Genomic DNA, 10,912 nt, shown 5'->3' with positions numbered 1-10,912 from the left:
CAGAAGCCTCGCTGCCAACACCATAGCCATGGCAGCAGTGCGGAAGCATGCCACTCCCCTCAATGCATGCAGCCATTCTGGGTGAAGCATGGGTTGAGAGCGTGTGTTTTCATATGAGTAAAAAACAGTCTGAACGTCATAGCGCGCTCTTCTGTTCCATGACTTTACATATACTTTACCAACAGACCCCAGATGAATGGGTCAATGCAATTCCCATTATCCTCCCCTTGCCCCTTCAGTGGGATACCATTATAGCAGGAGGGGCTTCTACAATATAGACAGAGGGCACATGACAGTATGGCAGAAATGCTCATTGTGGATTTGTAGAGGGGTACATAGTGCAGGTGACGGTGATGTCACAGCTGGGGACCTGCCTGATGACATTCCCCTATTCTTTACCTACATCAGACCCCATTAATCCTCCAGCGTATCCTTGACATCTGTCCCCAATTTGCAGGAAGAGCTCCCGATACTGAAGATATATTTAAAGGACCCTGCAGTGTTTTTCCTCTTTAGCGTAAAACCATTCTCGCGTTCCGCCAAGAGAGGAGAGGAAAAAGCGGCGAGATATTTATGCAGCTTTGTGTTTGACTTGGAAGCTCTTCACACAAGACCGTTGGGTGGTCCAAGAAGTTAATCGCCTTGTGTCGTAACAGGAGAACAAGCCTTGATTGGGTTTACTTTGGAGGCCGCTGCGCAATTAAATAGAGAGTAACAATTTATACGCTCGCGGATACGCGGCTCACTGGAAAGAAGTCACGATCGGCACATAGCGCGAGTCAATGACACCGGAAACCAACTGATCTGATCAAGTGTACCTGTCACTATATTACTGCGGAAGCCACCAAGTTTCCATTACTTTCCCGTTGACACTGAACGCAAGTTTCTAGCTAAATGATTGGCTGCATTGGCGGCTGAATGGTTACAGAATTTGTATGTTAAACTACAAGGGCAGTTTAAAGATACAGAAGAAGGAGAAATAATTTACATTGTTCAGATTTATACTGAGCCTATACCCCATTAGTTACTTTAAGTTGGAATTACACTTTAACCAATAATGAGCCAAGTTTTAGGTACCTAATGGGTCATGCGGAGTGCCTTTGAAAATGATACGATATGTGGTAAGGAAGAGAGCGCCCTCTGCTGGCAAGATGTGAGGTCCTCCGAGCATTCCTCCAGTCGCCTCTTCTCTTCCGTCAGGGTCCAAGAGCACACGCAAAGCTTCACAGACAAACTCTTCTCCAGGAAGCAAGGCTGGTCTGAGGATTTTGGACTATGAAGGAAGGACAGACATTGTATTTAAATCTAAACTGGATATATTCTAGAACCACAAAGTCAAAAGACTACAAATCTGCGAAAACACAGCCCCCTGAAGTCGCCATTACCTTCTTGATTGGCGGTAACCTTCGGCTCTCTCGATGTACAGCCTCCAGGGTTTCGATGTGCATAGCTACAATACCTGGTGAAGACAGGATGATAATACGATTATGCATTCGGGAGTGCCATGAACCTTGGAGCAACAATTTGACTGAAAATATATCAATATTTCCATTTACAGCTGAACTCCCGCCTTCCCTTCTCTCTTGCACAGTGGTACAGACTCCTCTCCTGTGCTAAAACTGCTCACACTATGTTCAATAGAAGCTACAGCAAGTCAGATAGAGCCCGTCTCTTTCTGGCTGGCATTGCCTAGCTCTTTCCTCCCCAGCCTGACTGTCCCTGGCCCGCCCCTTTCAATCATTGGATTTCAGTTCTTTCATTCATGGAGGATCAGCATCACATGCGAGTATTACCAAGGGTGGTCTGCATGCAAAAACATTCGTAGGAATGTTCCAGACTGACATCTACCCATCAAGGCATTTGGCTATTTGCATATCTCCTCCCAAGAGGAGACGACAGCAAGACAACTCCACCATGCAGTCTTTACCCGTGTAACTAACAGAACAATGATTTATATGTTTTGGGGCGGAGCTTTGCAGTAAACATTTCCCTCACCTGTCCTACTAACAGCGGAGGCGTACCTGGTATCATACAGTGCAGGCTCTTGATGTGATCTTGGGTCACCCCGCTCTCTGTGCAGACTTTGTCAATAAACCTCGTGATAAATCGGACCACCGAGTTGGCAATATCGTTCTCCGAATCCTCAAACCCGCTCTCAGTGTCGTAGCTCTCCGCAACGCTGCCGGCAATGCTGAGAAACACAAACAGGTTTAAAGGCATTACGCTTTGTAGGAGGAAAATATAAAGACAGATGTCAGATGGAGGCATGTAATGGCAGCACCGTACTTCTTTCATGACCGGGCCACTTTAAATGCAGAATTGCCATAATTGACTGGACGGTTCCTGATATAAATTCCCTTTTCTTGGCTGATTAAGCAATCAGTGGACTTTATCTCATTGCTGAATTATGCAGCAAATGATATACTACAAATAGATCTCCGAAGGATTAATCTGCCATTTTGCAATACCTCGAATACCCCTGATAGCACTTAAAAGGCCAAAACATCTATCAGAAAGTTCCATCGTTAGTGATTTATTTTGACAACATGATTCAAAACATGCTTCGTAGTCGTCCAGATCACATTATAGCGCACGCAGCCCGGCGTCTCGGGGAAACGGGGACGATGCCACGGCCATGTACAATTTCATCTTATAGGGACAACGGCTGCGAGTCATTGTCGAAGAATGATACACAGCTACACAAACAATGACATCAACCCCCCACTTCAGCCATTGTTTATCGAGCTGCGATCAGACATTTAATCTAAGTGGCGACGTTAAGACAGGCCGAACATTCCACCAAGCACAAACAAAAAAATATTTTACATTTGGTGGGCTGGGCAAGGTTCAGGAGGGGGGCCTTAACCCATTGTGGCCCGAAAGAGACTAAATGGTCAGTCCAGTTGGTGGATGGTGAATGGATATACCAGCAACCAGCTGCCTACACCGTCTAGTGGTGGGATGGTTATACCGGATTTGCTGGCTACACCAATCTCCCCATTTAATTTGAATTCATTTCACATTACAGTAAATGCAGAAAGGGAAGTGAGACAACCATGGTTGCACCCAATATTGTCCTACAGGCTAACGTTTGGATAGATAGGACTCAATAGTACGGTCTCAATCCTTCCAACCACCTAAAGTGTGTCTATAGGGAGCCTCCAGTCCTGAGGATACTATCCACAAGGACTTTCAACTTCTGCTCCCTCTGGAAGCCTTGCTCATTTAGGCTTCATTCCCACAGATACATGCTGGCCTGTACAGATCCGTGCTGCGTGGATGGCCGTATCGTGCAGCTCTAGGGAAGGACAGGTGCTGCGTGTGATTATAAGCAGCAGCCTGTCCTTCTCTATGGGAGTATGCGGTCGTACGCCGCCCTACGCTCACCAGACCTGCACGTCGGTGCGGGTGTCCGTACTAATACGCTGACAGGATGGATCCTGTCTGCGTCCGAGCAGGGACACACGCACCCGTACGGACGTGCAGGTCGGGTGAGCGTAGGGCGGCGTACGGCCGCATACAATTGTCTATATATCTGGCTCTCATAATTGTGTTGATGGTTTTCTTCAAAGATTACCTCTGCTGGTACAATATTTCATCATATGCCAAGTATGAAATGTGAAGGCTTTCCGACAGGTCCTCTTTAAGTGTTCCTCTGACAGGTCCTCTTTAAGTGTTCCTCTGAAAGCCTACTTACTGACATACTGGTAATAATGATTAGTGTTTTGTACATCCCTCGACTTCTGTCCACTCACCTGTTGGTGACAATACTATTACTGCCACTCTCCCAGTCGCCACCGGCAGATGTCCGCAGCAGCTTGTTCTTGCTGGTGTCTAAGGGTACTAGGAGGTACACCATGAGGTTGGCGAAGTGGATGGCCTGGCTAAAGACGGTGCTTTCCTCGCTCTGTACAAGTTCCACTTGCTGCTGCTTGCTGAGTGACGGCCAAAGACGCAGCTGCTCTGCTGCAATGTCCATCACCGTGTTCTCCTCTGAACTCTCCACTCCGTTCTCCTGAAACGAGGACACCAATAAGTCAATGACATAGCATATCACAAAGGTGCTTCAACAATGTCCGAAAAGCACTGCAGCCATTCATCTCCTGAGGAACTGCACTATATATGTCTAAAGTTTGTGGACACCTGACCGTGTATCCTCTATGTGCTTGTTCCGTTCTTTCCATAGCAGTTGGCCACTCAGACCCTTTGCAGCTATAACAGTCTCCAGTCCTCTAGGAAGGCTTTCCACAAAGTGATGGTGTGCGTCTGGGGGTATTTTTGTCCATTTAGCCCAAAGAGCATTTGTGAGGTCAGGTGCTGATGTTGGGTGAGGAGACCTGGAACACAATCAGCATTCCACTTCATCCCAAAAGTGTTCAGTAGGGTTGAGGTCAGGTCTCTGTGCAGGCCACTTGGGTGCCTCCAAACCAAACTCATCAAACCATGTCTTTATGGAGCTGGATTTGTACACAGGAGACAGTCATGGTAGAACAGAAAATGGCCTTCACCAAATTGTTACCACAAGGTTGGAAGCCCACAGTTATCTAAAATATGTTTGTGTGCTGTAAAAAAATTGGAGGGAAGTCCACATACTTTTGGCCTTGTAGCGTAGGTGTGATGGTAAGGTGCCAACATCCATTTGGCCATATAACATTTACGCGCCGCAAACATGCAGCTTATGCTCATTGCATCTCTATCCGACCTGTCTGCTCTATAGCATGTTTTAAAGACTACAGGTACACTTCAAAGCCCGACTGAAGTCACAGAATGAGACATGCCATCAGATGGGCTTTGTACTTACAACCTCCATTCTTTCCTTCACTGTCCTCTTACTACAGCTGCACAGGTGTAAATATAACTGTGCCGTTCAGTAGGAACCAGCGCTACACCCAATGTTCTCAGCAATGGAGCAAACCTGGAGCCACGCCCCTCCCCTTCTCTACAATACAACTCTGCGTGATTGTGATGAGGGGTGTGGCTGTGTATCAGCTATGCACACATAGAGCACTGCAGTGCGAGGGCAGAAAGCAGCATTTTCCATAACAGATAAAAGGTCATGTAAGACATTTTGCATGCGAGATGTACGAAAGGTGTGAGACTTCAACCAAGCTTTAAAGAAGTTTGGATACACACCTTAGCATTAGAAGCCGGTTCCTGGTTGGCTTCTTTAGAGGCCAGGTAAAGGGCCCGTACTTGGTTCTGAACATCGTTATAGAACGTCGTCTCCCAGAACTGCTGATTGGCCCATATGGTGTGATCCTGGACACATGTGTAGGCGAACTGGCTGACCCCAGGAGACAGTTTCTGCGAAAAGTAACAGAACGTTAACTTACACACAAATCTCTGCCTGTCATCGATATACCAGCAACACATGACATTCTCAGGATGACTCAACTGAATCATTCTGTGGAAAAGGTGATAAGCATTTTTTTTTATGTGTCAGGAATAATTAAAAAATTGTAAAAAAAAAAGACACTAAACACAACATTTGGATAAAACATCTTGTACGTGACTCAGTCAACAACAACAAGAACGAGCCAACGTCATCTAGAAATGTTTCCCCAAGTTCTGACTTTTCTCTTCCAAGAAAGAGAGATAAGAGAGGATGAGTAAGAGACGTCAGCCATGGACCGGCCTCTTCTCTCCTCCACTGTCTCCGAGTTCATTACATTCTTCTGCTGAGAACGTGACAGAGCTCTATGGTGTATGGAAGAAGCTGACGCCGCTTGTGTCGAGTTACCCAACACCTAACTGGAATTGCAGGCACCTGACCCAATACCAGGGTTACAACATTTAAAGTAAAACAACTATTGCGCCATGTTAACCACAACGCGATGTAACCTTTTTCACCACTTTAGTACCTCCATACATAAACATTGATCGGCCATAACATTATAACCACCCGTCCCATATGGAGTAGGTCCTCCTTTTCCTGACCCGTCCTGGCATGGACTCCACTAGACCTCAGACGGTCTGCTGTGGTATCTGGCAACAAGCCGTCACTAGCAGATCCTGCAAGTCCTGTAAGTCCTGTAAGTTGTGAGGTGATCGGCCTCCATGGATCGGGCTTGTTTTTCCAGCACATCCCACAGATGTTCGAGTTCTGGAGAATTTGGAGGCCAAGTCATGACCTCTGCAGACCGGGAACATCCCAGAATATATATGCTTTAGCACCTAATTACAATACCATCTGCACTCACAGTTTTCTCTTAGTCCCACTGCAAAGTAACACAAACGCCTGTTGATGCTGCCAGTGAACCCCACCTGATGCAGCTTCCTGTGATGGGGTAGCCACCATGCTTCACTGCTCCTGAATTCAGAGCAGAGTTGTCACCCTCATTTAGGCTGTGCCTGCTTCTGCTAATGGTATGAGATGTTGCAGGGGGCGTGGCTATCACTGCTGATTGATAAGTCTGTTGTCAATCAGCAGCCGGCAACACCTAGTTCCGCCCACTGCTTTCTGGATTGACCGCAATGCCTCTGTTACTGAAACCCCCACACTGTAAGCTGCAGCGTCTGGGTAGGGGAGCGTGTGAGACACAAATGAAGGAGATTTTGACTCAGTCAGGAAGCTAAAGGGAGTTTTTCTGCGGCTTGAGCATCGGATATTACCTCGATTGGGTTCTTCTTAAGACTGTCATGGGGGAGCATTCAGGTAGTTTAAACACAGCAGTTTTTGGTTGTCTGTGTCCCCCGGCAAACCTAGTTCTATTACCTGTTAATCCTTCCAGAAGAACCCAAATCATTTCCAGCAAAAGGGTGACAGCAGTGAAAATCACACAGAACCGTTGTCACTCTGTGCAGGGGGCAGTCCAAGATGTACTTTTAAACTAACTTTAAATATAATACAAACTCATTACTAGCCAACACTAATGTTAGCAGTGAAAACAACATTCTTGAAGCCTTATGAATAAGCTGACCCGTGCCTACTGATAATATTAATAACGGAGACGTTGTTTGCACTGTTTCCACTGACTGGATATAAAGTTTTACCAGTAGAGGGCAGATCAATCTTACAAAACATCAATCATTCATCTGCAAAAGCCAATCAATAAATTCCTCTTTCCCAAAACTATTTACAGCAGAGGATAAAAATATCCCATTTATAGGAAACAATGAAGATGATCAGCCGGCTTCTTGTGGGAGCTGCAAACAGTTTCCTTGAACATAACAAAAGCGTACTATGCACAAAAACAACCCGTTACAAGAAAATCCCGATACCTCTCAGTAATTTAGGGTATACAACGGCTTCCACCTTCTAATAACGGGCCGCTATAAGGCGTTATATTGCACAATGGGCAACTTATGGTTTCATTTAAAGAGTTTTAAGTGTTTAAGATACAAGTCATTCATAGGTGGCGGAGTGCTAGTCCTAAGGGTCCATTCACACCACATCATCACCAGATCTGGACCAGAAAATGTTGTGAACCTGCCCGCAGTTCCAGTGCATTCCAGGCCAGACAAAACGAGACCTGCAGTATTTTTCTGGTCTGGAACGGACTGCGCTGGTGTGAACAGAGGCCAGAAATAGCATAGGGATACATTAGGATGCATTTTGGGTCCAGAAACAATATGGTCTGGTCTGGAGGTGATCTGGATGTGGTGTGAATGGGTCCTAATACATGACCCCCCCAGGGGTGTCCCAAGGTCGGTTTATCACCCGGTTCCAGACCGGGCGACACCCGGTCTAGAGACACCCCGCAGTGTCGTCATCACGCGTGACCATCTGATGCCTGCCGGCTGTCATCTTGGTGATGGACGCCGGCAGAGAGAGTAGGGGACGTTCACCCGGCGGGATGAGGAATGCCGCCGGATCCCCTCCTCTTTCGTGCAACTGTCGGGCTCTTGGTCCATAACCGAGTGCCCGACTTTTTAGAGGGGGTGACACCAAAATGACTATCAGTCATTTTGGTGTCACCCCTGCAATGGCCGCACCCCCCTTGTGAGGCCACTGACCCCTCCCCACCCACCCCCTTTCCTGGTATCGCCCTCTTTTTCTGTTATTGTTTTGCATTCAGTTCTGAGCATTTCTTGGCTATTAGTTGACGTTTAATCTGCTCAGGTTTTGCCTTCCCTGCTTCCACCCCTCCCACTCTTCCCTACTCAATCCAAGTTATTTTTGGCTTTAGATACACTTCAGTTACCTGAAACTACAATTGATCGGTAGGGATATTATAATAACGATGTTGTATTGTGGCATTCAAATTAAGAGCGCGCTGGTTCCACTTTATTGTATCAATAAGAATTTCTGTTATTTGACAATCGGCTAATCGTTCCCTTTGCACCCGATACATAAAGATGTGAAGAATGTGGCCCCCGTTACAGTACACAGAGCTGGTTACACAGGCGCTGTACATCACACTGGGCTGTGTGAACTCCGTGTCCCGGTTAGACATTGCAGCGCTCGCTAAACACAAATATAAAGATTAAGGTCAGGTCAAGGTAAGTTGTTGGATAACATAACTGTGCCAAACGGTCATTTCTCCAGACCGCCACGCCGATTAATATTCAATGTGGCCGCCAGTAAGCTGCTGCTCGTCGCTGCAGAACATCTCCTAGCACCAGACTACGGCTTATATTAAATAGGATCTCTACCTTAAAGGGGTTCTAAACCCTCCGTTTTTTTTGCCTATATCTACGGCTATCAAGCAGTAGATATAGGCAAACAGTTTAAAAAAAGAAAACGCTTTAACAGCGGTTTAAACTTACTTTGTTTAGTGACACTAAACTCCGGAGTTATATCTTAAAAATACATTCAAGTCCCTTAACTATTAACAACAATGTATGTTATTTGTGTATCACTCGGCTGTAGATCCTCCAATCATCTCTGAATTGGTGCCGACACTGTCCTTCCTTCTGGAGGGGGGCTACGTCTGTTCCCCATGTCACTGTGTGTTGTAAAGTAGTCACCGCTCCAAGCTCCCTCCCAGGATGGACTACAATCGCAATACAAATTAGAAAACTAAACGTGAGATTGTAGTCCATCCCGGGAGTGAGCTTGGACCGGTGACTACTTTACAACACACACAGGGACCATGGGGAACATTAGTAGCGAGGGTTAAGAATGACTTTCCCTGAAATTCTGCTTGTAACAGAGCAGCTAAGAACAGACAGGTAAACGTGTGACAAGGAACCTACAGCGCCACCTGCTGGTCAGAAAAAAAAAATATTCATATGTATTATTTCATATTTACTGGACTAGAAATATATTATTCAACTGTATTTTTTTTTATCCTGACCACAAGAAAATATATACAAAATCCCCATATATTGTCAATACAATAAATACAATGGGGGGAATTTATCAAAACTGGAGCAGATTTGCACTGCAACCAATCAGCTTCTCTCTCTCATTTTCAAAACTCAGCAAACTGCAGAGAGAAGCTGATTGGTTGCCATGGACGGCTGCTCCAGTTTCTGTCTGCTCCAGCTTTGATAAATTCCGACCCCCAATGTTCTCTCATCTTCTTGTGTTATTCTACAACATGCAGAATTTCCTCACTGCAACCACCCAAATACCGGCCTCGTCCGCCAATGATTCTCCCGCAGGCAGCGACCACAAACAAAGACACAGGAGAGGTTTTTTCCTTTTCCATAATTATGCAGAAAACTTTTTAATTAACTTTGCATTTGGCAGAGCGCGTCCAGCTGCCAAAACAGAAGGATTAGAACGCGGGATAAACATATTCCGCATTGCACTTGGATAATCTCCGCCTAAGACAAAACCGCTATTTCCAGGCTGTGGGATAAAGGCGCGCAAGCTCCGCCTACAATTCACAGCCAGGTGCTGAGAGAGCGCTGGAGCTAGGTCAGCACAAGATGATGTCAGGTGCCGCGGTAACATACGTGCGTGTGTTCGGAAATTTTACCATTAAAGGAGAACTATAGGGTAAAGTCTTTTCCCCATAGTTCTCCTTAGGGTAACGGGAGGACACAAACTAGCGTCCTCCCGTCACCCTAGGCTCAGTATACCCCGAGCTGTAGCTCTCTATATACTGAGACGCCGCAGTATACCACAAGCTCTGAGACGCAGCAGCTGAAGCGGATCCCGACAATTGTGCCGGGATCCGCCCAGCTGCGTGACTGACAGCTGGCTCTGCCTATCTAAAGGCAGAGCTAGCTGTACCCGCCCCCTCCCCCGTCCGTTCCGCCAGTCAGCGCTGGAGGATCGGAGCGGGGAGGGGGGAATCCAGCCCCTCCCCTGTCACGGCAGAGAGCTGTGACAGGATCGAGAGGTGAGCGAACGCCGGTATGTGTTCGCTCACCTCCCGATCTACTGAGCCGACCTGTGACAGGCGCATTGTCACAGGTCGGCTAGAACTATGAGGGGAGTGAAAAGCACTCACCTCATAGTTCTCCTTTAAAGAGGAAGTTCACCCAGATCTTTAAAATGACGACAGAGACGCCTTTAGAAATGTTCAGTGAAGACAATCTACACACAGATACTTCTAGATAATTGCTGGCTTTGTATTCTTTACATTCCTCATTTCTCTTTTCTTCCCCATTCTTCTCATAGTGGCCATTTTAACTAAGGGCAGATTACTATATCTCGCTTTACTTCCTGGAACTCTGGCACATGTGACCATGCACATCATCTCAGGGGGATCTCAGGCGAGATTACAGATGAGATTTCCCAGCAATGCTCTGCTGATGTGACCTTCCCAGGATACAACACCTGGGCTCCGTATGGACTCATGCAACGTCGATGATTCACATTGAAAGTTTTGGCGTCAGATGTACTTTAGCGGCCGTTCACGCCATATCGTTGTGCTAAACGCATAGATCCCGCGTGTGAAGCGCAATGCTGTGCTAAGGACGAGCCCTTAGCTTCCCTTTAAAGGAATCCTCCATTGATGCAGATTCATACCTCTGAAGTAAAAGAAGGATATGTTAGGGGACCGGGGGAGACAGA

General features: G+C 46.5%; 1 protein-coding gene across 1 annotated transcript in view; it reads right to left on the bottom strand.

Annotated features, from left to right (window-relative positions):
* SBF2 (SET binding factor 2) overlaps positions 1–10,912 on the bottom strand; it is a 301,018-nt gene that overhangs the window by 56,929 nt on the left and 233,177 nt on the right. The window contains 5 exon segments of the mRNA XM_018555287.1: positions 1,078–1,273; positions 1,386–1,459; positions 2,022–2,191; positions 3,756–4,012; positions 5,134–5,304. Of these exon segments, the coding sequence (XP_018410789.1) occupies positions 1,078–1,273; positions 1,386–1,459; positions 2,022–2,191; positions 3,756–4,012; positions 5,134–5,304 (868 nt within the window).

This window comes from Nanorana parkeri, unplaced genomic scaffold, assembly GCF_000935625.1.
Source record: "Nanorana parkeri isolate BGI_ZX_2015 unplaced genomic scaffold, ASM93562v1 scaffold10, whole genome shotgun sequence".
Classification (NCBI taxonomy): Eukaryota; Metazoa; Chordata; class Amphibia; order Anura; family Dicroglossidae; genus Nanorana; species Nanorana parkeri.
This window is presented reverse-complemented; position numbering and strand designations above follow the sequence as displayed.